This window comes from Tachysurus fulvidraco, chromosome 18 (assembly GCF_022655615.1).
Source record: "Tachysurus fulvidraco isolate hzauxx_2018 chromosome 18, HZAU_PFXX_2.0, whole genome shotgun sequence".
Lineage (NCBI taxonomy): Eukaryota > Metazoa > Chordata > Actinopteri > Siluriformes > Bagridae > Tachysurus > Tachysurus fulvidraco.
The window spans coordinates 17,433,857-17,459,409 of NC_062535.1; the positions used below are offsets into that span (position 1 = coordinate 17,433,857).

The following is a 25,553-nucleotide window of genomic DNA, read 5'->3' on the forward strand; positions in this document are numbered from 1 at the left end:
GATTTTAATATACATGAAAATACTGCTAAATGCAATGAATTGATGTCTGTCCTGGACTGTTTCAACCTAACCCAACATGTAACTTTTGCTACTCCTTCCAGGGGCCATATACTGGATCTCATATGTACATCTGGCTTAAATAATATTATTGTTAGTGCTTCTGATTTTGCTTTTTCAGATCATAAAATCATAAATTTCAGTTGTAGTTTTCCAATATCTATACCGCCTCTGAAGAAAATGCTGACTTATCGTAAAATCAATTCTGTAAATCGATCTTCCTTCTCTGATTCAATTAGGGCTTCTACCTTGTCAAAATGCCTACTATCTAACTGTCCTTCAGAAATCTGCTATATATACAATAATGCTTTGTCTCAAATACTTGAGAAGCATGCTCCCGTTAAAACTAGACTGGTTCCATCTACTCGGACTGCACCCTGGTTCACTCCTGAACTGCGAATGATAAAAACTGAGGGACGCCGCCTAGAAAGGCTATACAGGAAAACTGGGCTTATTGTACACTCCTTGGCTTTTAAAGAACACTGGCATAAATAACATACTGCTCTTAACGTTGCAAAATCCTCTTATTTTACCTCTACCATTACGAACTCCAAGTGCAGGCCCAAGTCGCTCTATGCTATGGTTAGCAAACTCACAAATCCACCACAACTTGTTACGTCGGGTTCTGTGGGGCTTGTAAATAGCTTTTCAAAATTCTTCTCTGACAAATTACAGTCAATCACTGCATCCATTGCCAAAAACACTCCGCATGTACGTGATTCAGATGTTCATTTAATGTTTGCTGATTCAGCTCATTCTACAAACTCTCTCTCTGCCTTTACTTTAACTACTCCAATTGCCATATGCGATTTAATCAGTGTTGTAATGTAACGAAGTACAAATACTTCGTTACTGTACTTAATTAGAAATTTCACGTATCTGTATTTTACTTCGTTATTTAAATTTGTCAACTTTCACTTTTACTCCACTACATTTCCTAGATAAAATGTATACTTTTACTCCGTTATATTTCCACTAAGCATCTTCGTTACTCGTTACTACAAAATAAAATCAGAAGAAATGTGTGCGACTGCAATAAGGGAGGTTTGGTGAATCACTGCTCCTAGATTGCATTACGCACGTCCGCGCGCTCTACAGAGAAGCACAGGTACACGCAGCGTGCACGCGCAGTCAGAGCTGGAGGCGTTTATCTATAACGTTAATCGGCGGAAAGCAGCAAAGACGGCAACCAAAAGCAATGAAATGTCACTAATCTTATTACCAGACTTGATAGCACAAACAAAATATTAATGAAATTTCAATACTGAATAAAAATAACATTTATTGATTTGGTTTTTGTCTTGTGAATATTTTTTTTAATAATGACTGCATTCATTGGACACACTGTTTGTAGAGAATGGACACAGACATGAACTGATTTGATTCAAGACTGGCATCATTACATCATGCATAAAATTTTGGTGTCCATTTTTGCCATTTAATAATACAATACTACACTTACTATGTAGTCATATAATATATGATATAAAACTCTTCTTGTTTTAAATTCTCACTGAGGGCTAAAACCCCCTAAAGATGAAACCCTAGAACCATCCCCTGCTCTTATGTCTACCAAAAATCACTGAAATTTTACTTTTTACTTTTATTTCAAATACTTAAATACATTAAATATCAGAAAATGACTTTTGCAACTTAAGTACAGTAAATATCAGATACTTAAAGACTTTTACTTGAGTAATATTCTAAAAGGTGACTTTCACTTCTACCAAAGTCTTTTTCTAGTACGATACTTGTACTTTTACTCAAGTATTGCTTTCTAGTACTTTATACAACACTGGATTTAATTGCGAAGTTAAATTCCACATCATGCCAACTCGATCCTACACCTACTGTTCTGCTTAAGTTGTGTGTCCCTGATGTTGCACCCTTCATAACACATATGATTAACTGTAGTTTGTCGTCCGGCATTGTTCCAGCAGATCTAAAAATAGCTGCGGTGATGCCGATTCTTAAAAAAACAGGCCTAGACCACCTAAACATGGACAATTACAGACCGATATCCAACTTACCATTCATAAGCAAAGTCCTTGAAAGGGTTGTTGCTTCGCAATTGCGGTCATATTTGGATGAAAATGGCCTTTTTGAACCTTTTCAGTCTGGTTTTCATCCAACACATTGCACTGAAACAGCTCTTCTTCGGGTGGTTAACGACATTCTTCTGTCCATGGATGCAGGGCTGATAAACATCTTGCTGCTTCTTGATTTAAGCGCTGCTTTTGACACAGTCTGCCATGGTTTAATGATCTCTAGGCTTTCTGACATTGGCATCACTGGCTCTGCACTTTCTTGGCTCATTTCCTACATTAGTGACAGAAAGTATTACATCACTATACAAGGGTTTAGATCTGCTACTGCTTCACTCACACAGGGTGTTCCTCAAGGTTTGGTTCTTGGCCCACTATTATTTATCATCTACATATATCCACTCGGTGACATCATACGCAAGCATGGACTTCAGTTCCACTGCTATGCAGATGATATTCAAATCTACATCACCACCAGCTCCAATGCTCCATCTCTGCCTGACTCACTCACAGCATGTTTCAGGGACATTAAATATTGGATGTCCCGGAATTTTCTTAAGTTGAATGATAAAAAAACTGAGGTATTATTGATTAGTTCTATTGCCACAGTCAAAACGATGAACCAGTCTTTTGATGTTCATGGAACCCACATTAAGCCTTCGTCATCGATCCGTAACCTTGGTGTTTTATTTGACTCTACTCTATCTTTTGGCCCTCACATTTCTTCTCTAGTTAAAAACTCTTTTTTCCATCTTCGTAATATTGCTCGTCTCCGATCTTCTCTCACCCTAGCTGATACCGAAACCTTAATTCATGCACTAATCACTTCACGTCTGGACTATTGCAATGCCTTATTTCTTGGTCTTCCAAAAAAACTTATCGCAAGATTACAGTATGTTCAAAACTCAGCAGCAAGAGTTCTCATCTCCACTAGGCGCTCTGCTCACATTACTCCACTGCTTCATGACCTTCACTGGCTACCTGTAGCATCAAGTATACACTTTAAGGTATTGCTTCTAACGTTCAAAGCATTAAATGGTCTTGCTCCCCAATATCTGTCTGACCTACTCTGCTCTTACCGCCCTGTCCGGTCCCTTAGATCAGCTGAACTTGGTTTGTTGTCCATCCCTCCTTTCCATCTGTCTACTGTTGGTGGAAGGTCATTTAGTGTAAATGCTCCTCAACTATGGAATTCGCTGCCTCTTACGCTACGAAACAGCACATCTGTGGGTGCATTTAAGTCCCAGTTACAAACATATCTATTTAACAAGCATTTCGGATAATGCAATTATATGTTTTATGTGATGTGTATATATAGATGTATATGTAAGTGTCTGAAAGTACTGTATTTGTGAAATGTAAAGCGACCTTGAGCTACGGAATGGCGCTATATAAATAAAACTTCTTCTTCTTCTTCTTCTTCTTCTTCTTCTTCTTCTTCTTCTTCTTCATGTTCAAATACTAAAGAAACACATGCATCAGTGACTTCATCTACTTCTGTGTCATTAATTGGTCAGAGAACTTATGTCAGTTGAGACTTTTATCCTGCCACAAATCTGCATGAAACTTTTTTGGGATATTTTTAAATCAATATTTTTAAAGCGATCAACTAGGAAAGAAAAACAAAGAAAACTCAAGTGTGAATAAAAAGATGAAATTACAAGCAAAGAAAGAATAAGCAAGTTTTATTTTTAGTTAATATTTATTTTGTATTCAATTTATTCGCCCATTTAATTCTTTTAGATGTCAAAGTTGAAGGATTGTAACGTGTTAGAAGACTAGTTAGATAGATGGGAGCTAAACCATTAAGAGCCTTGTACGTAAGTAGCAGCAGTTTGTAGTCAATTCTAAACTTAACAGGTAGCCAGTGTAGAGATGATAAAAATGGGGTTATATGGTCATACTTTCTTGTCCTAGTGAGAACTCTGGCAGCTGCATTTTGGACTAACTGTAACCTATTTATTAAAGATGCAGGACAACCACCTAGTAATGCATTACAATAGTCCAGTCTAGAGGTCATGAACGCATGAACTAGCTTCTCAGCATCAGATACAGACAGGATGTTTCTCAGCTTGGCAATGTTTCTAAGGTGGAAGAAGGCTGTTTTGGTAGTATGAGCGATATGATTTTTAAAAGACAAGTTACTGTCTAATATAACAAAATATAATTGATTTATATTAATACAATGAATACCCTTTATTCTGTATTGTCATATTTAACGCAAATCAAAAACTTTTTTTAAAACTAAATAATCAGTTTAAATGGAAACTCTTGACTGCTTTGTCTAATATGAGCATGACTCTTATTTTAATAAAACCTTTACCCAAAATAAATGCACATTCATGTACACAGGGTTAATTCAATAGTTTTTTGACACATGAAAAACATTGTTACCTGAATTGGTCTCTTTATTTATTTATTTATTTATTTATTTATTTATTTATTTATTTATTTATTTATTTATTTAGTTTGTTTGTTTGTTTGTTTGTTTGTTGGTTGTTAGTTAGTTTGTTTGTTAAGATATCACAGGTTTTTTTCATTTTAGGATGAAAGCTAAGGTGAATAGTTGCTTGGGTGAGTAATGTTAGAAAATTCTCCATAACAGCAACAGAAAATATTTTTTTTAGTTGTATAGACAAAAAACAATATATGTTTATGTAGTGCATCCAGAGTCCTTAAGCCTTTTAGACAGTGCGCCAATCCCTTTGGACTGTTTAGTTTGACCTTCCTCGCTTGTGGGCCAGTATTCAATCCAAGTCCGCTCACCCAGGATGTACTGCAGCCTGACAACAACAAATGATACAAATGAGGGCTCATTCACACAGACAACACTTTTAACAAACTTGGCCGAATACTACAGAGATGTGTGTTTTCCCTCTTCAACTACATCAAATTTAGCCCCTGATGCCCGTGGTGATTAGTTGATGAAGGAACATACTTTCCCTCTATCCTTGGTAGGTCAACACTGTGGCCCATGATGAGGTAACTCTTGCCCTCCACAAATCCAAAAGACTCTCTGCAATTAGCATGACCCATGAATGTCCTTATTTTGTCAAGTACATCAGGGTCAGTACCTGCAGAATAAAACCCAAACACATGCATTTGTATGGAAACACTGGATCTTTTGTGGGATGGACACGGATAAAGAGAGTCAAATAAAACACCGTCACAGTCTCTCATATGGGTGTTGGTAATGATTGTATTATCTCCAGACCAGAAAGCATTAAAAATGTGTCATGGACTCCAATTAAATATCCATAAACTCTAATTATGTAGTTTTTAGTCATTGGCTTCTAAGGCTAATTGGATATCAAGGAGAAACAATGTTTTATATAATAGCCATTAATTGAACAATATACAGAACATGAGTCAAAAATAAATTCCCACTTCTGTTTCCAGGTCTTTACCCTAATCAATTAAAATTCATCCCAAATCCAGAATAGATTTGAATTAAAAATAATGAAGCTAGTATCATGAACCAAATCCACCCATGACCGGTGTGTATAGGTACACCTTGAACATACACATGTGTAACATCTCATCCTGCTATACCCCATCTGAGTTAACGGAGGGAGCCCCTAACAGAGTTCTGAACCACTTCCGCTTCCAGGTTACTTCTGGGAATCTATACTACAAAGACAGCTTGCATGTTAGCTTCAGTGCACAGTATTGTTAGTTCATGGTTACGTATCAAGCAGTGTTTTCTTTATTTGATTTTCTGTGTATGTTCTTTACCTGCCCTAGGTTTGTGTTTTTGTCTGATGTATTTTGGCATAGGAAGGTTACTGTGTTTTTCATGCATGTTCTCTCATTTACGATTGTATGGATTATGTTGTGGATGGGTTGCTTTCCCCTTATGGATACAACACCATCTGCCTCCAGGGGTATATTACAACATACAAGAAAAAGTGTAATTCTGGCAGAAATTGTTTGGTTTGAATTATGCAAACCTATATGCAATTAATATTCAATGTTGTGGACTGTAAAATATGTTAGTCCCTGTTATTTCATACTTGATATCAGCTTTAACCTTTTTTTCCAACACCAGTCTCTCTCTTTCATGTACATCACCTTGTACGGTTAAAAACAAACATAAACATGACCTTGGATTGATGCATATTTCTTGGTGTGACTGTTCTACATTACTGTGATCTTCTGTCATACAGATATAAAAATAAGACCTACCTATTTTCAGGACATCTTCAATCTTCATTTCATAATAATCTGTGTTTGGGTTCTGGTCCACTTTAATTAATTTCACTTTATAAACTGAAAAATATCATATCAATTATTATTAATATATTTATTAGAGACATTTCATTTATTAGATATTAAAGCTTGACATGAGTACAGTGAGTGAGCAATGGTAAGGTACATGCAGATAGAATGCATCTGTGTGTCTGAATCTGGTGTTTAAATAGTTGTCCATGTTTACCGTAATCCATGCCAGCTTCACAAGCTTTGTTCTCTCGCTCTTCCTCACCAATTTTCTGTTTTTTCTGGACACTGCAGTTTTCTGTCAGGGAATATAGACCATTTCTCTCTTAGGTGAAGACTTTTTATTGCACAACCGTCATTATTATGAAAATACATTAAGAAACATGATCATTCTTATTTTCTAATCCTAACAGGAAGCAAAAATCACAACTAGAAACATACAGTATGAACAGAAGACACACATGTTAGATAGAAGGCCAAGATTTAAAGGACTTAAAGTAACCTACAGTTTAAAGGAATGCCAGTTCTTTACAATGTCTAATCTGAAAACAATGCAAATTTTTCTAGGATAACTCGACATCAGATTTAAAATGTATAATAATAAATAATCAGCAGTAAGTGACAGTTTGATTTCATTACCTGAGCGCACCATGCCCTTAAGCAAAGAGAAAGACCTTAAAGTGAAGAACAATGGTTCAATGGCCAGTGAGAACAACAGAACCGAAAGGAGGCAACTCTGCCGTTTTCCTCTCCTAGCTTAAAATTTCTGGATCTTACATTATTAATATGCACGCTCGCCTGTGGTGAGACATACAGTATAATAGGTGTTCCCAGGAAATACAATTGTTATCAAACACACATTTTTGAGGCACTGCCAAAAGATATTCCCACTCCACTCGGTCAAACGTCAAGTGTAATCACGACCAAAGATGTTTGGAATTAATTGCATTTAGAAGAGTGTAAACATTAAAAAATAACTCTCCCACTGATAAAATCACTGGTCATCATTCCTTATGTTTACCTTCTGCTCTATGTTTATGTTCTGTAAAGCTGCTTTGAGACAATGTCTATAGTAAAAAGCGCTATACAAATAACTTGAATTGAAATTGAATTGAATAAAACCTGTCTGCTCCTCACATATAATCTTTGAAAGCATGTTTTCCATTCAAGAAGCCAACATTTTAGCCAAAATCTTGGCATTTACATTTTGCAAAAAGAGGGGTTTATAAGAGCTTTAAGACTTTTTTAGAAGCAGAATTATGGATGCTTGTGTGAGCATCTCTGGTAGGAAGCCCTGCTCTAAGGATTCATGGGAAAATAAATGTATCCAATTTATTCAAAAAAAAAAAAAAAAAAAAAAAAAAAAATTAAAAAATAGCTCAGATGGAAAGCCATTGGGGCCAGGTGCTTTAATGCTGTGCATCATTTTAATTGCTTGCGTAATTTATTTTATTGCAGTAACAGCTGAATCAATTGCGGTGATATTTACATCCTTTAGAAAACAGGTCATTTCTTAAAAGTCTGCTGGATATTTAAATGTGCATAAGATGGAATATATATATTTGAAGGTGTCTTTAATTGTCTGAGGGTCAGATATACAATTTCCTTGTATGGTGTTTTAACTGATATGCTAAGAGCTGGCAATCTTTATCACCATGTTTATAATAAGAATCACTGGTTTGCAATAGAAGTCATTCAGCCGCAGTTGTCATAATGAGGTCAAATTAAGTCTGCAGATCAAGATGCCATTTAAACTGGACTGAAGGGGTGTTTGCCACATCCACATCCTAGAGAGTTTACATAAGCTGAAACAATAAACAAGATCAACTTTTATCTAGACACTAAACATATTAAAAAAATGTATATGAAAACAAAAATAGTACCATTTAAACAACACAAACAGTGTCTCGATCTTAAGAGACCCTAATGCATTGCTTAAGGCATAATGCCAAAGGGTTAATTCAGCCAACGTACTTGACCATGCTCAGATATTTATTGGTCTATTGATTCAACCTGGTGAGGTACAAAGGAATTGATGTATGCTTTAGGCAATTCTGGCAAGTTAAACTGCCTCCCCACATCATTATAAGTAACTTTCACGGCCTGAAGTTCACTCTTAATGGTCGATAAGTCATCACTCAGATGGGATCGTAATTCAGAGCAAAATTGTTCTGTCAAGGATGAGCTGTTGTGACATTTTTAATGTTTCAGTTCATGATTTTTTGAAAAAAAAAATCAAAGCTATCAAACAAACCTTGATGTGGACACTAAATGGTAGACAGAAGAGAAGCATAATCCTGAAATATAGTGTAATTCTACAGGGTCCTTCTGGAAACACTGGAAAATCTGGAAGTCTGACCATTTATTTATTACACAATGCAAAATATTATATCTTTATTATATATTATTCCATTTGTTTTTATTTATTGAATTTATCAGCTGTAAATATGTCTACCTTCAGCACAATGGCACAGATCTTTCTGGTCACTGCACAATCTGTTCAGGGCTCCATCTGTCTTTGTAGGATGGTAGAACTTCTTACAGCGTTCCCCTACAGTACAAACAACACAAGGGATTTTGTGTGTGTATGTGTCTGTGGTTGCGCATGCCTTTGTATGGGTTTATGTGTTCATTTTTTACCTGGAGAGTAGTACTCATACACACTGACAACAGCCGGTTGAAGCAAAGCAACGTTATTTATCTTATGCACTCTGAATACAATCCTGTCTTGGAAAGAGTGTGATACCTGACAAAAGAGCAAATTAGCTTAAACAGAGAAACTTTTACAACACTTTTATACCTTAAAAATTGAAAATAAAATATCTTTCATTATACCTGATCTAAATACATGATGAGGGAGCCTCGTTCTGAAAGCTGTTTGTCCATCTCAAACTTCTGTATGTATCTGTCACTTCCAATGGTTAGCTAAGATTATGAATGTAATAAAACAGATGCCAGACATTACCGTCTCCAAAAACATTTCCCATGCTAATTGTTTGAAATCATCATCACAGAACTGTCTGTAAGGATCTTTCAGATTTCTGCTTACTGCTTTAAGATCATTTTCATCCACCACAAATCCTGTCAGCAAGCCGATATCTAAAATACTCATAGTGGCATCTCTTTCTGGATCCTTAAATCTGTAATGATGTATAAATATGGACGTCTTAATATTTTTTATAAAAACCTTTAAACAAACACAAAAATTAGCAATTAAAAAATCTACATGGCCTTTATTTTGCTGTATACTTACTGAATGTTAATGATGACCTCGTAACTTTCTTGGTCATCTAGGTAAGATTGTGAGAGAGAAATTGAATCAATAGTATAGCATAGCATGGATATTGTAAATATCTCAGAAAAAAATTGTGGTTAGGCATATTTATATATTATTTTGGCATCACAAATGAAAATAACGTTTTTTCATGGGGTGGGTGTAGAGGGATTTAAACATGAGCTAAAATTTACCCCCTGATTCTTGTCTCATTTCAACAGAAAGATCAAACTTTTGGCAGTCGCTCTTCTTTTCTACAGGTCTAGCATAATAAAGTGTTGTTACCTATGAAAAAGAGGAATTAGTTTTATTTTTTGTAATAAACTACAATACAATACAAAACAAAGGACTTTTTAACCATAATACTCACTTTGAGAACTCCAGCACCAGTTCCCGTAGCAGTAACATTAAACTCTTGCCTGAGCTGAACCTGTAAAAATCCAGGTATAGAAACCTTCAATGTTCATGTTACCATAAGGCACAGAGATCTTAACAATTGCAGGAGGTAAAATATTAAAAATCTATTTTGCAGAACATTTAGAGAAACATTTTGTAACACAGGATGTGCTGTGCACTTTCCCATACTGTGGACAAAATTACTGACTTTTAGAAGCAAATAAAACTACACCAGGTTACGTATGTAACCCGGCTCCCTGAGAAGGGAACCAGTGCTGACGCTATGGGAATGCTTCTTTGAGGAAGTTGTGTCTGAAGCTCTGTGTGCACACACGCCATTTAATGGCTCGGAAAGGACACGTGACGGAGTACTTACTCGCCAGTAAGTCCATATAAGGGCATCTACGTCCGCTGCTCCAGCTCTCTTTGTCTGAAGGAAGCGCGAATGGATGTCCGGGGCGTGGCCAGCAATGCAGCGTCTTGTTCCCTTCTCAGGGAACCGGGTTACATACGTAACCTGGTGTAGTTCCCTTTCGAGGGAACTCGACGCTGCATAAGTGCTGACGCTATGGGAATGCCAATACCCACGCCGCCACGCACCGGTCGATGACTGCGCCAGAGGCCGTGAGAGAGCACGAGCTAACTGGGAACAGCACATCATAGGCCCCGCAGTACCTGGGACCCTGGAGTGGGGTCCAAGTCCAGGTCATAGAATCTGATAAAGGTGTGTGGAGAGGACCATCCTGCCGCAGCACAAATATCTTCAATGGGGACACCCTTGGCCAAGGCACTGGATGAGGCGATACCCCTAGTGGAGTGGGCCCTGATGCCAAGAGGTGAGGCATGACCGTGCACCTCATAGGCCTGAGTAATGGCCTCCACCACCCAGTGCGCCAGGCGCTGTTTGGAAACCAGATTACCCCTATACCGGCCCCCAAAACAGACAAAAGGGGTGGAGGAGTTACGCCATGAGCTGGACGTAAGTCCTCAGGGCCCTTACCAGGCAAAGCAAGTGCAGCCTCTCCTGTTCCACCGACTCATGGGGCGGGGGACAGTAGGCCTGCAGGAAGATTGGACATCCCACCATCCTGGGCACCTTAGGGACATATCCTGGCCTGGGGTGCTGGATAGCCTTGGACATGCCGGGAGCAAATTCCAGGCAGGCGGGGGCGATCGACAAAGCCTGGAAATCCCCAACTCTCCTGAGAGAGGCCAAGGCAAGAAGCAGAGCTGACTTCAGGGTCAGAAACTTCTCAGAGGCTGACTACAAGGGCTCAAAGGGGCCTTCCAGCAGCCCCTCCAGAACCACAGAGAGGTCCCAGGAAGGAAGGCGTAGCCTAGAGAAAGCCCTCAGCCACCTGACACCACGCAGAAAGCGAGAGACCAAAGGGTGCCTACCCAAGGAGCCCCCAAGGACAGGTTCGTGGTTCTCGGCAACTGCGGCCACGTACACCTTTAGAGTAGATGGGGACAGGCCCCAAGACAAACAAGACTGCAGGAACTCCAGCACTGGGCAGTGAACTGGATCCTGAGAGTGCTCGTCACACCAGAGGCAAAAAAGCCTGCACTTCAGAGCATACAGCTTCCTAGTGGAGGGAGCCCTAGCATTCAGCAGAGTCTCTGTCACCTCAGTTGAGAGGCCTGTGTCTAGGAGCTGGTCCCCCTCAGGGGCCAGACCCAAAGCTTCCACATCTTGGGGCGGGGGTGAAGAATTGTCCCCTGCGCCTGAGAGAGGAGATCCCTCCTGACAGGAACCTCCCATGGAGTGCTGTTTAGGAGGGAGACTAGGTCCGTGAACCAAACTCGAGAGGGCCAATGGGGGGCCACTAGGAGAAGGTTGACCCGGTCATGGCACACTCTGGCTAGGACTTGCGGGAGCAGAGCTAACGGGGGAAAGGCGTACAGACAGAGCCTCGGCCACGTCCATACCAGGGCATCCAGGCCCAACGGGGCTGGGTGAGAGAGGGAGAACCACAGCGGACAGTGGGTCGACTCCTCTGAGGCGAACAAATCCACTTCAGCCCGGCCGAAAATCTGCCAGATTCGCTCCACCACGTGGGGGTGAAGATGCCACTCCCCGGGCCTCAGCACCTGCCTTGACAGGAAGTCTGCCTCCTGATTTACATGCCCTGGGATAAAAACCGCTCTTAGCGAAAGAAACCTGGTCTCTGCCCAGAGCAGAATCTGCCACGCCAACCTGAACAGGGGGCGTGAACGCAGACTGCCTTGATGGTTGGTATAGAACACCACTGCGGTGCTGTCTGTTCGCACTAGGACATGACAGCCCTTGAGGTGCGGGAGAAAGTGTTGCAACGCTAGAAACACAGCCCTCATCTCCAGGCAATTTATGTGTCATGAGAGACAGGGGCCCTCCCATAGACCCTGGGCCAGGCGGCCATCTAAGGCTGCGCCCCAGCCCGAGAGCGAGGCGTCCGTCGAAAGAGTCCTGTGACCCAAGGCCAAGACCCGGGGTCTTTTCCACATAAGGAGGGTATGAAGCCCACGGCGCGTGACCCGTATAACCCTGAGGGGATGCCTATGAGGATGAAAGCCCGCCCCCTTGAACCAGAACTGGAATGGCCTCGTGTGAAGCAGACCCAAAGGAATAACGTTGGCTGCTGCTGACATGAGGCCGAGCACCCTCTGTGCCTCGGCAACAGAGAGGCTGCGGCCTAGCCGAACAGCTTCCACCGCTGACAAGATGGAAGCCCAAACCACGCCAGGAAGGTGGTTCTCTGAGAAGGAGAAAGCACACACTTTCCTGGGTTCAGCCTGAGTCCTAAGGACCTCATGTGGGCAAGCACGGCATCTCGATGCCTGGCTGCCATAGCCTCCGACTGGGCCAGAATGAGCCAGTCGTCCAGGTAGTTCAGTACACGGATGCCCTGGAGACGCAATGGAGCCAGAGCAGCATCTATGCACTTCGTGAACGTGAGTGGTGAAAGGGCTAGGCCAGAAGGAAGGACACAATACTGGTATGTTTCGCCCCCGAAAGCGAACCCGAGGAACTTCCGGTGCTCCGACAGAATGCTTATGTTGAAATAAGCATCCTTGAGGTTGATAGTGACAAACCAGTCCTCGGATCTGATCTGGGACATGATCATCTTGAGCGTGAGCATCTTGAACTTGTAAGTCTTCAGAGTACAGTTCAGAACCCGCAGGTCCAGAATCGGACGCAGCCCACCGTCCTTCTTTCGGAACAACAAAATATCGGCTGTAAAAGCCGGAGTCCCGCTTTTACCCTGGGAGGGGAACATGCTCTATGGCCCCTTTCTCCAGAAGTGAGAGAAGTTCCTCCCGGAGGAACACCACCTGGTGCCCGCCCACATTTGTGGGCAACACACCCGGGAAACACGGAGGACGGGAGGAAAACTGGATCCTGTATCCCCTTTCTACAGTATTCAGGACCCACTGAGATGCCCCTGGCAGAAGTTTCCACGCTGCCAGGCTGCTTGACAGTGGCGTTAAACTCGTGCAGACCTCCCGGGCGCCCTGAAACAGCGCACCGGCAGGCGCGAACCCGGGAAGATCCGCACAAGAAAGGGGAGCCGACACAGGCCCCACTGCCCCCCGAAACGACAAAGGCGACGGGGCCGGCAGTAGGGGGAAAGTCTCTGAATAGGGCGCTCCCAGGAGCCCCTGCCCTCGGGCATAAGGACTCCTTCATGGCCCGCTTGGCTGAGAGGACAGACCTAAGGTCCTCTCTCACCGGACGGGTCCGGGCCCGGGCAGGTGAACCGGCCTCCCTAGTTTTAGACGGGGGGGCACAGGCCACCACACTAGCTCTTCTCACTGCCCTGAGTGAGCTAGAAGGGGGGGGCGGCTAGATGATGGCCCAGGCTGCTCCCCGCGGCGAGGGAGAAACTCCCTGAACGCCGCTGACTGGCATTTCACCTCCTGATTCCATGTCGACGACAGTACTAACTGCGTCGCCGAACAAGCCCTGAGGTGAAACTGGGGTGTCCAGGAGAAAGGACCTATCCTTCTCCCTTCTGCCCATCAAGTTAAGCCACAAGTGCCTCTCCGTGGCAACCAGCGCAGCCATAGTACGGCCTATAGAGCGGGCCGTCTGCTTCGTGGCACGGAGCGCGAGATCAGTGGCGCGGCGGAGCTCGGACACCGCCTGAGGTCCCAGCCCTTCACCGCCATCCAGCTCTGCTAGCAGATCAGCCTGGTAGGCCTGCAAGACCGTCATGGTGTGCAGCGCCGCACCCAATTGACCCGCTGCCTCATAGGCCTTACCCACAATGGCCGAAGTGGTCCTACATGGCTTGGATGGAAGGGCAGGTTTTCTCCATGCGGGCAATGCAGGGGAGAGATAACTAGTCAGCGTCTCTTAAACCCTCGGCATCGTTCTATACCCATGGTCTTCAAGCCCCATAATGGCTGAATAGTCTGACATGGCTGGATAAAATACACGCGTCGAAAAGGAATTTTTATCTCAGTATGGAGGTCCGGAAGAAATGGCAGACGCCTGCGTGCAGGTGTCTGACGGCCTGAATTGAGAAAGCGATCGTCCAGCTTAGAATGGACGACACCAACTACCTCTTCAGGCCAATCTAAATTCAGCTTCTCAACAGCCCAAGTTATTACCTCGAGGAGCTCCTCGAACGCGGCTGATTTGCGTCGGTCGTTCTGTGGTGGAAAGCCCCTCCCCTTCGACATCGAGCTCCTCAGAACCGGGCATGGAAAGCAGCATGCTCTCTTCCGGGTTGGGAGAAATTGCAGTGCGAGCTCCCGAACGCGAAACCGAGCGATCGGAGTCAGGGGAGAGGGCAAGAGAAAGGGGAACACCCGTCTCTTGCTCCGCCTCCGCTAACTCAACCTGGGAACCCCATGATTGAAGCCACCACGCTGCCTCGGCAGACGCAGGACCCGAACCACGAGGCGCAGACGAAGCTGAAAATACAGCCAGGCGGGATCGGAGCGTGCGAAGAGGGAATCCCTCACAATGCACGCAGCCGGCTCCCTCGAGAGCCGACCGGGCATGCTCCTCTCCCAAACACACCACACAAATAGAATGCGCGTCGCCTGCCGAGACAAAGCGGGGGCACGGATGCACGCATCTCTTAAAGTGCTTAGACTGCAACATTTTGCCTAGTCTTTCCCTATTTATTTCTTTCCCTGCACTTGACAGAGAGACAAATGACACACATACACAGAGCGCTTCATGAAGACAAAGAAAGCTGGAGCAGCGTGACGTAGATGCCCTTATATGGACTTACTGGCGAGTAATTACTCCTTCATGTGTCCTTTCCGAGCCATTAAATGGCGTGTGTGCACACAGAGCTTCAGACACAAATTCCTCAAAGGAGCATTCCCATAGCATCAGCACTGACGCAGCGTCGAGTTCCCTCGAAAGGGAACATATTTTTTTTAACATTGAGATCTGGTAAACTCTTTATTGCCCCTAGCTTTCTTATTTGGCTGTTCCAAGATGATGTCAGGGAAATCCTATAGGAATTTCCTATACTTTATTCATGTTTAATCATCCACTTTAATTAGCAGGTCTTTACTAATTAGCATTTAAATGAAGAAATTGGTTGAGTCTCAAAACTGCCAGATTCCCAATTATAAAAAAAAAGGCTGGGTAATGAGAGATTCTTTTTCTTCCTAAAACAGTTTTGGTTCAGGGACACTTGTAATTTCATAGAGAAGGTGAACATGTTTTTTACATTAAAAAACTGATTTTAAAAGGGCCGTGCAGACATTTTATATTCACTGTGTTATCAATTTTGTAAATCTTAAAACTATTATAACACAGAGCCTCTGAGAGCAAAAGTTTGCATGCTTTAGACATTTTAGACATTCAGCATGCTTTAGACATCACTTTAGACAGTGAACTAGCTAGCCTTCACTGTTGTGAGCTTTACTGTGATCCAGCACAACTATGTTTATAAAATGTTAATCCATCTTTATTAAGATCAGAACACATCACACACCAATAGTAGCAAGGGGTAAGACAATGTTTAAAATAAAAACTTTAAATTAAAAAAAAAAAAAAAAAACTATTTATAACTGCCCTGCGATGGGTTGGCACTCCGTCCAGGGTCTATCCTGCCTTGATGCCCGATGACGCCTGAGATAGGCACAGGCTCCCCGTGACCCGAGAAGTTCGGATAAAGCGGTAGAAAATGAATGAATGAATGAACTATTTATAACATAAACAGTTTTCTAATAACCTTGTCTGTGCGTGTAAGATGTGCAGTGTTCTTGTTGAAATTCCATTTTTTTTTATGAGTCCGGCCACTGACGCTCACATCCACAGTCAGATCTGTATTCTGAAGATCTTTTACTTGTTTATAGTACTCAGCCACTGCTTGGAACACCAGTATGGTTGCCTAGATGACATGGAAAAGCAAAGATGATTTTTGAAATTGATTGTCAACTGAAACAAATGTACAGTGATGCTTGAAATTTAAAGCTTGAACGCTTTAGAATTTTATCTATTTCTGTGAGTAGACAAAATGAACCAAATCAATCAAATGAAACAAAAAAATTATACCAATCATTTAGTTAAACTGAAAAATGATGTAGTATTACGTACAAGTGCATCTCAATAAAATAGAATGCCGTGGAAAAGCTAAAAATAGTGAAACTTTTAATTGTGATGATTTTGGCTCATATTTAACAAAAACACACCGACTCACTATCTAAAAAAATTTGAATACTTCATATTACCAATAAAAAAAAAATATTTTTAGTTAATTGTTGGCCTTCTGAAAGTTTTTCATTTACTGTATATGTACTCAGTATATGGTAGAGGCTCCTGTTGCTTTAATTACTGACTCAATTTGGTGTGGCATGGAGGAGATAAGTCTGTGGCACTGCTGAGGTGGTATGGAAGCCCAGGTTTCTTTGACAGTGGCCTACAGCTCATCTGCATTTTTTTTTTTGGTCTCTTGTTTCTCATTTTCCTCTTGACAGTTTTTTGAGATAGTGAGTTGGTGGGTTTTTGTTAAATGAGAGCCAAAATCATCACAATTAAAGAACCAAAGACCTAACCCCTTTATGCCTTGGCCCCTTTTGCAGGTTTTTCGCCTACATGACCTACCCAACAAAAAGTGGTACAGCTCCCACATACTTTGCCGCACAGGGGTGAGCCTGGTCTCATTGGAAAGAAGAGATTCTCTAGTTTCAGAAACTTCAGATTGATTCTAGGCCTTACTGGCACAAAGTTACAGAGGCTAGAATGGAAGGTTTTCATTTCCGCCTGGGTTGTTTACCTGATAAACTGATTAATCTTATTTTTCTGGAACATGTTAGGGACCAAATAACAACTGAGGGTCATAGCCACATGTCTTGGCTTTCACCAAAAAAATTTCAAGTCAAAAGACCCAAAAATGGCTTCAATAAAAATATTTTTCTACGGACATGGTCGTCTGGTCCAGCGTTTTTGTGTACTTGTTTACTGTATAACTTTGAATTAAAAGACTGCATGCTCAGTTTAAAAGGCCTAAAACAAGCAGAGACTCTCTGTCTACTACTCTGGTGTGAAAACAGGCCTGTAACTTGACACCCTGAGCTGTGAGAGTGACAAAAGGTCAAGGATTACGCAAGAATTCTTCTGCGCAGCTTTTTCACGCAGATCCAGGCAGCAGAGAGGGGGGTTGCAGCATATCGTTGGAATCGTCTGCTTATTGGCTAAAGAGCTGTAGAGGTCCCAGCCCATTTCATTGCTATTGGAAGGAGTAATTGTCAGTCAAAGGCGGGTTCCCAAAAATTATGTCATGACATCATTGGCTTCCCATCCGTCTATCTCTGCAATACAAGCACCGATTGGCTCAAGTGAGGGCTTGTTTGATTCGTTAGGCCCTGGGCTATAAATATGACGTAGAATTTTTGAATACCCAATGAGAAGTTAGAGCGGCAAAACAAGATGATGGCGCACTACTGTTTCTAGTTTTCGGAACACAAACGGAATATTTGTGGTGCGACCAAAGCGTTTTGGATTAAAAGACTTACAGATTCCAGTTCATTGGACCTGTGTGGATTTTTGTGGAATATTTGTATTGGAATATATTACCCCAGTGAAGAAAGGGAAGCGTGTAAACGTAAGGGAAAAACTGGTCTAGCGCCACCTAGGTCAGTTTTCTCCAAAAACTTTTTCTAATAGTATGAAGGCTGTGAATCATATTATGCTTTGTGTGTGGGCTTAAAAAATATTGAGAGTATAAACTTTACTAGGTAAATAGGTTTTTTCCGTGTTTTTAGAGGATTTGATGCTTTAAAGATGAAAAGAAGCTTGTTTCTGCGTCATCCCCTAGTGGTCACTTTGACTTCCGTGCCGCGCACGGCACGGCGATCCGTAACTACTTCAGTATTTAAAATATAATAAATAAATTAACAAACATAATATTTTCATCTCCATGGTTTAATTGTTTTCACTTTGACTGAATAAATAGTTACTTTGCCTTTCTTCCACATCAGAATTAAAAAAGTAAAAAAACCTGTCAACCTACCTGGGTGGTGCCATAACCCCCGTAAGGACCGCTCTGCCTATTGAGCCAGTGAACAGCTTTTCCTGCTGCATCAAACTCCTTTGCCCTTACCAGAGCCAGCACGGCATACGCTGTTGCCTCCAGGGAGAAGTGATCTCCTCCCACAACTTTCCAATAAGAACCATCTGTGCATAAGATATATAGAATCAAATTGACATGTGCTTCCTTCAGAAATAAATAAGTAAATATGATTTTAAGAGCACATGGCACCAGGACACCCTAGGTCGGAAGTCGATGATCGACTTTGTGGTTGCTTCATCTGACCTCCGGCCGTATGTCTTGGACACTCGGGTAAAGAGAGGGGCGGAGCTGTCAACTGATCACCACCTGGTGGTGAGTTGGATCCGATGGCGGGGGAGGAAGTTGGACAGACTTGGCAGACCCAAACGTACTGTGAGGGTCTGCTGGAAACGTTTGACAGAGTGTCCGGTCAGAGAGATCTTCAACTCCCACCTCCGGCAGAGCTTCAACCAGATCCTGAGGGAGGTTGGAGACATTGAGTCCGAGTGGACCATGTTCTCCACCTCCATTGTCGACGCGGCCGCTCGGAGCTGTGGCCGCAAGGTTTCCAATTCCTGTCGTGGTGGCAATCCCCGAACCCGGTGGTGGACCCCGGAAGTAAGGGATGCCGTCAAGATGAAGAAGGAGTCCCATCGAGCCTGGTTGGCTCGGGGGACTTCGGAGGCAGCTGATAGGTACCAGAGGGCCAAGTGAGCTTCAGCCCGGGTGGTTACGGAGGCAAAAATTCGGGTCTGGGAGGGATTCTCTGAGGCCATGGAGAAGGACTAGCGGGTGGCCTCAAAGAAATTCTGGCAATCCGTCCGGCGCCTCAGGAGGGGGAAGCAGTGCCCTACCCACAATGTTTACAGTGGGAGTGGGAATCTGCTGACTTCCACTGGGGACATCCTCGGACGGTGGAAGGAATACTTCGAGGTTCTCCTCAACGCCACCGACATGTCTTCCACTGAGGAAGCAGAGGGCAGGGGCTCAGTTGCAAGGCACCGGGGGTGGATGAGATCCGCCCTGAGTACCTCTGGATGTTCTCTGGATGTTGTGGGGCTGTCTTGGTTGACATGCCTCTGCAACATTGCGTGGAGGTTGGGGACAGTGCCTCTGGACTGGCAGACTCTAGTGGTGGTCCCTATGTTTAAGAAGGGGGACCGGAGGGTGTGTTCCAACTAGGGGGATCACACTCCTCAGCCTCCCCGGAAAAGTCTATGCCAGGTACTGGAGAGGAGAATTCGGCCGATAGTCGAACCTCGGATTCAGGAGGAACAATGCGGGTTTCGTCCCGGTTGTGGAACACTGGACCATCTCTATACCCTCGCCAGGTTGCTGGAGGGTTCATGGGAGTTTGCCCAACCAGTTCACATGTGTTTTGTGGATCTGGAGAAGGCTTTCAACTGTGTCCCTCGTGGTGACCTGTGGGGGGTATTCTGGGAGTATGGGGTCCAGGGCTCTTTGTTAAGGCCTGTCCTGTCCCTATATGACCGGAGCAGGAGTTTGGTTCACATTGCCGGCAGTAAGTCAGACTTGTTCCCGGTTCATGTTGGACTCCGGCAGGGCTGCCCTTTGTCACCGGTCCTGTTCATTACTTATATGGACAGGATTTCTAGGCACAGTATGGGGCCGGAGGGAATCCATTTTGGGGACCACAGGATTTCGTATCTGCTTTTTGCAGATGATGTTGTCCTGCTGGCTTCCTCAAACCAGGACATTCAGCGTGCACTGGGTCGGTTTGCAGCTGAGTGTGAAGCAGCGGGGATGAGAATCAGCACCTCCAAGTCCGAGGCCATGGTTCTCAGTCGGAAAAGGGTGGCTTGCCCCCTTCAGGTTGGTGGAGAGCTCCTGCCTCAAGTGGAGGAGTTTAAGTATCTTGGGGTCTCGTTCACGAGTGAGGGAAGGATGGAGCGGGAGATCGACAGGCGGATTGGTGTATCTTCTGCAGTGATGCGGTCGATATACCGATCTGTTGCGGTGAAGAAAGAGCTGAGCCACAAGGCGAAGCTCTCTATTTACCAGTCGATCTACGTTCCTACCCTCACCTATGGTCATGAGCTTTGGGTCATGACCGAAAGGACGAGATCCCGGATACAGGCGGCCGAAATGAGTTTCCTCCGCAGGGTGGCTGGGCGTTCCCTTAGAGGTAGGGTGAGGAGCTCGGTCACTCGGGAGGAGCTCAGAGTAGAGCCGCTGCTCCTCCACATCGAGAGGAGTCAGCTGAGGTGGCTCGGGCATCTGTTTCGGATGCCTCTTGGACGGCCTCCCTGGGGAGGTATTCCGGGCATGTCCAACAGGGAGGAGGCCCCAGGGAAGACCTAGGACACGCTGGAGGGACTATGTCTCTCAGCTGGCCTGGGAACGCCTCGGTATTCCCCCAGAAGAGCTGGAGGAAGTGTCTGGGAAGAGGGAAGTCTGGGCATCCCTGCTTAGACTGCTGCCCCCGCGACCCGGCCCCGGATAAGCGGTAGAAAATGGATGGATGGATGGATGGATGGATGGATGGATGGATGGATGGATGGATGGATGGATGGATGGATGGATTTTAAGAGTTACTGACCTTCAGAGGAAGCCTGCAGCAGACGCTGCTTGTTAAACTTGCCAGCATTGGCCAAGGCATATGAAGACATTGCAACTGCATACGGATTGGTCAAAGAGGGGAGTCTTTTTTCCAGAAACTCAGTGGCCTTCCTGGAAGACTCTGGAAGACTCTACATGACAGAAAAGGGTAAAATTATATGCATAATTCTACAAAAGCTGGTCAATTTGCTTGGATGTTTTGACTTATTAGTGATATATGGTGTAATAAATTGACATACTCCAACTAATTTAGCACAAAGATGTTGTCCTTCTTGCAGGGCAATCAAGACAAATGCTGTCAGAGATGCATCAGCATCTTTACCTCGTACATCACCCTGGAATAGCACAGAAAATTATTTACAGTACACTTAAAGGTGGGGTGCAAGATGTTTGAGAAATGCGTCAGAAAACTGAGTCAGGCCGACTTGCAAAACAAATGTGTAGCCAATGAGCAGAAAAAGGCATGTCTTGTCAATATGCGGCAGAGAGAGTGTTCAGTGCGTATGTCTTGAAATTGGCCGAAAGCGATTGAAACATTGAAATGGCAGATACAAACGAAAAGAGAAAAAAGGCTTATGATAAGGCAAGAAGCAGGACCCGTGTTAATATAATATCAGCTTTCCAAAGCTGGAGAGAACTGAATGCCTTCCATGTGAAACGGAGCTAAACCATTCACAGAACAACACACAGTACTACAAAAACATATTTGTACTGTATTACCATAGTATTACTCATTGTGTTCATTTACTGATAAAAATATCCCTTCATCCAGCTGCCCCAGCAGGATCCACCATAATAGATGCCTGGGTTATGTACTGTATGTATGTGTGGGTAGAGTTATGAAAACAGGGGTGACACCCATTTGGGTTAGGGGCGTGTTTGGTGATTTCAAATGTCAACATTGGCTTTCAAACATTGTGCACCCCACCTTTAAGTTTCACAAAAAAATTGATTTCACAAAAAAATTGTTGCTGTAAGGTTTTTTTGTACATGTCACTAATGACCAAACAAATATAAGCTCAACTTACAACCATCTCTCCATGATAGACTGGGGCATTTTCTATAAATGAGCCACCTGGCATTTGTGAGTTCAGATTTAACCACTTAAGGGCGCTGCAAAGAATATCTTCATTTATCGTGATTAGGTCACTAGCCAGAGCAAAGACTTTGGCCACATATGCTGTCAACCTTTAATGCAGAAAAAACAAGAAATCAATATATGGCAGATGGAATACTGTGCAAGAACTGAAGAATTACCCAACTGTAACTTTCATCGGTCTCTATTACCATGTGCTACTAGGTGTATGTGTCCATGCACCATAAGAACCATCAGGTTTACGGAATGTAAGCTCTTGTGCATATCCTAAGAGAGGGGGAAAGATGAGGATTATTTTCTTAGTCTTACGAGTTCCAATATACTGTAACTGTAATCAACTGCACTCATAATTTAAAATATTTATAAAATAAAATTATAAAATATTTTCATAAAAGCTCATTAGAAAGCTCCAAAACACTTGAGTAGAGCTAAGCTGTGGATCCAGATCATTTTGACACTCTGTGCTAGCACTGAACACCAGAAACACTACCTACCCCGTGAAATAAAACTAGACCCCAATCTTCTAGCATGAACCAATGACATAGCAGATAGCATAAAAGCTTCAAATTTCAATGACTGTTTATGTCCCGGACAAGGGTAATAAAAGGAACGTCTATTTAGATACTAGACAGAATTTCAATTAAAATTTGACAAATTAATTTCATATAATGAATTTCAGGTTGCTGCTCTGGTTTGAACTTTACATATGAAATATGAGAGATGACGAGAAAAGCTTGATGAACAAAATGGCTTATAACCATATTATACTGGTACATTTGTGGCCTTACAAAACCTCAAATGATTTTGATCTCTAGTGTTTTAGAAGAGTCTTTTTACCTGTCTGGATGTGCTTGATAGCCTCATTACGTTGGTGCAGGCCAACTCTTTCCCACTGGCTGGTGGTATCTAAGTAGTGTGTGGCAATTAGAGGCAATGTCATAAAGATCATGTTTTGCTCTCCACAGCCATGGGGTTGGACGATCAAGCGCCCCATAAACTCTCCACTTATGACCTGCTCAATTGTCTGACTTAACTCCTCACCTTCAAGAAAATATATGAATAGCAATATTGTTGTTAGAATGGACAAGCAGGTAAACTTGTATATTATGACATGGCATAATATATACTTCATTGTCTTAAAGAAGATAAAATACAAATAACGATACAATAACAAAATAATTATGGAAGGTGAATTGTGAGTGTTTCTATCTTCTCCCAGCCCTGTGTCCATTATTAAGCAAAACAATAACAAATAAGCTGCAGAGAAAGGGGAGTAGAAATAGGTAGATAATTAATATGTAGAGATGCATAATGAAATAAAACCAAGATAAATTGGCAGTACAATTTTTAGCAATGTATTAAAATTAAATGGGGGAAAGTTACATTAATCTGGTTGCATAATTTTTCACACCCTTTAATATATATTTGAAGGTGTGGATGTGTTCCGAATTGACCTATTACATTTAATGTCATCTTCAAAAGTAAGTAAGTAAGTAAGTAAGTAAGTAAGTAAGTAAGTAATTAAATTAAGTAAATTAAAAGTAAGTAATAATAATAATGATAATGATAATGATAATAATATATATTATCATTATCATTATTATTAACCATAAAAAGCATGTTGCAGTAGGATATTGTTCACTTGAATTGCATTCTTGATTTTGTCCGACTGCTGAAGCCATGCTCTGCAAAGAGCTAACAAATCATACATACTATATCATATGTGGAAAGCTGTCGATCAGGAGTAATGTCAACATTACAAAACATCAGGATGTCCCTCAAAATGTATAAAATGCCATGACAAAAATTTACTACATTAAATGAGCTGCATGAATATCTAACAAGTACTGATTATGCCTCGAGTTAACATACAGAGAGAAGATGATGCAGCTAACAGCTTGTAACAAACTGTAACTGAACATAGACTGAAAAAGATGGGTGTTGACTTCAGGAGAGCATGGAGAGAACATCCCCTATCCTGACTACAGGGGGCTCTATTGCAAACATCCTGAGCAGCTGCATTTCTGACTGGTTTAGGAACTGAACTGTCTCGGTCCACAAGACCCCGAAGTGGATAGTGAGGGCAGCTGAGAAAGTCATCAGTCTCTCTTCCTTTCATTGCAAAAATTTACACCACATGTTGAATCCACAAAGCCATCAGCATTGTGGATCATCAAACAACCATGTTGCTCACCTTTCATCCAAAAAGCTACTATTAGTAAGCAGGTCATTTATATGATGACATACTGTAACTTCATGTTCCTGGATAAGAAAAAATGGTGTATTGTGTCCACAAAAAGAAATAATTGGACTATGTATGTAATGCAGCAGGCAGTGGAACTCTGATGATGTTAGAATGGATGGGAAAAAATTCACAAATAAAAAAAGTTTTTTTTGCATATATTGGTGTAACGAAGGGATTGTTTTCCATTTAAATCAGTCTTGGGTGGGTCTGGCCCATTAATGCTAAGATTGATAACATCTCTATCCTTTTGCGATTAACATAAAGCTATGGCACTATATATGAGTATATGATAGGAATGACATTAAGTGACCTTAAGTGAAAAAACTTGAATTGGTCAATATTGGCCTATATTAATTTGTTAGATTTTATACCAGCCACAGTGATGTAAGTTTGTGCTTCAGAGTTTGGAATCTTTCCAGGTGGTATATCAGTCTTCATATGCACAACTTGAATGCCACCTAAAAAATAAACAGAAAGAATAAAAGAAATAGTAATAAATTAAAACTTATTTAGTTTTAAGCATGTAAAATGTAGAAACATTATTTGTGGAATAAATTCTATATCTAGACATATTTTGGATATCACAAAGTGTTTACAGAATATAGAAGATCTTACCAGGTACTTTAGAGGGATTTAATTCCAAATTTTGTTCCGGGAGTTCAGTTAGCACACCTTCCGACTGAGCAAGGGAAAACAGATTCAGACCTTATGTTGATCTAAGCAGTGAATCTGATTGCATCATAGAATCATATGATATTTATTTTTGTATATTCATTTAAACACAGCTATAATAAAATCTATAAAGTTTTTTCAGCACAAAGTAACCAGTACTTCAACATTTAGCCCATGCTTGTTAAATCACTCACATAATCTGCTCATACTCACCACCACCTTCAGGGTTTTTAGAACTCCATCACTACGTAATGAACTAACAGCCTTCACCTCTATGTTATGTTCCCCCAGTTCCATGGGAATAATCACATAAGGGATGGAAATGGTGGACTTGGCTTCAACATTAACTATTTTACGGTATTTCTTCTTTTTACTGGCCGCGCTACAAATACGTTCTGTCTCTAAGAAATCCACTCGCACCTGGTGGAAAGAGAAAGTCCAACAGATGTGAGGACAAATCAGGCAATAG

General features: G+C 42.3%; 1 protein-coding gene across 1 annotated transcript in view; it reads right to left on the reverse strand.

Annotated features, from left to right (window-relative positions):
- Positions 1–4,283: 4,283 nt before the first annotated feature.
- LOC113636345 (complement C3-like) overlaps positions 4,284–25,553 on the reverse strand; it is a 43,862-nt gene continuing 22,592 nt past the window's right edge. Inside the window, exons 21-41 of the mRNA XM_027136387.2 lie at positions 25,298–25,504; positions 25,028–25,091; positions 24,784–24,870; positions 23,005–23,208; positions 22,359–22,434; positions 22,100–22,259; positions 21,311–21,406; positions 21,052–21,202; positions 18,453–18,616; positions 16,173–16,331; positions 9,965–10,024; positions 9,789–9,879; positions 9,574–9,610; positions 9,370–9,460; positions 9,156–9,245; positions 8,961–9,066; positions 8,776–8,871; positions 6,538–6,618; positions 6,288–6,371; positions 5,041–5,176; positions 4,284–4,885 (exon numbers count right to left, since the gene is read on the reverse strand). Coding sequence (XP_026992188.2) covers positions 4,756–4,885; positions 5,041–5,176; positions 6,288–6,371; positions 6,538–6,618; positions 8,776–8,871; positions 8,961–9,066; positions 9,156–9,245; positions 9,370–9,460; positions 9,574–9,610; positions 9,789–9,879; positions 9,965–10,024; positions 16,173–16,331; positions 18,453–18,616; positions 21,052–21,202; positions 21,311–21,406; positions 22,100–22,259; positions 22,359–22,434; positions 23,005–23,208; positions 24,784–24,870; positions 25,028–25,091; positions 25,298–25,504 — 2,370 coding nt within the window. The 3' untranslated portion in view covers positions 4,284–4,755. The remainder of the gene's footprint in view (positions 4,886–5,040; positions 5,177–6,287; positions 6,372–6,537; positions 6,619–8,775; positions 8,872–8,960; positions 9,067–9,155; positions 9,246–9,369; positions 9,461–9,573; positions 9,611–9,788; positions 9,880–9,964; positions 10,025–16,172; positions 16,332–18,452; positions 18,617–21,051; positions 21,203–21,310; positions 21,407–22,099; positions 22,260–22,358; positions 22,435–23,004; positions 23,209–24,783; positions 24,871–25,027; positions 25,092–25,297; positions 25,505–25,553) is intronic.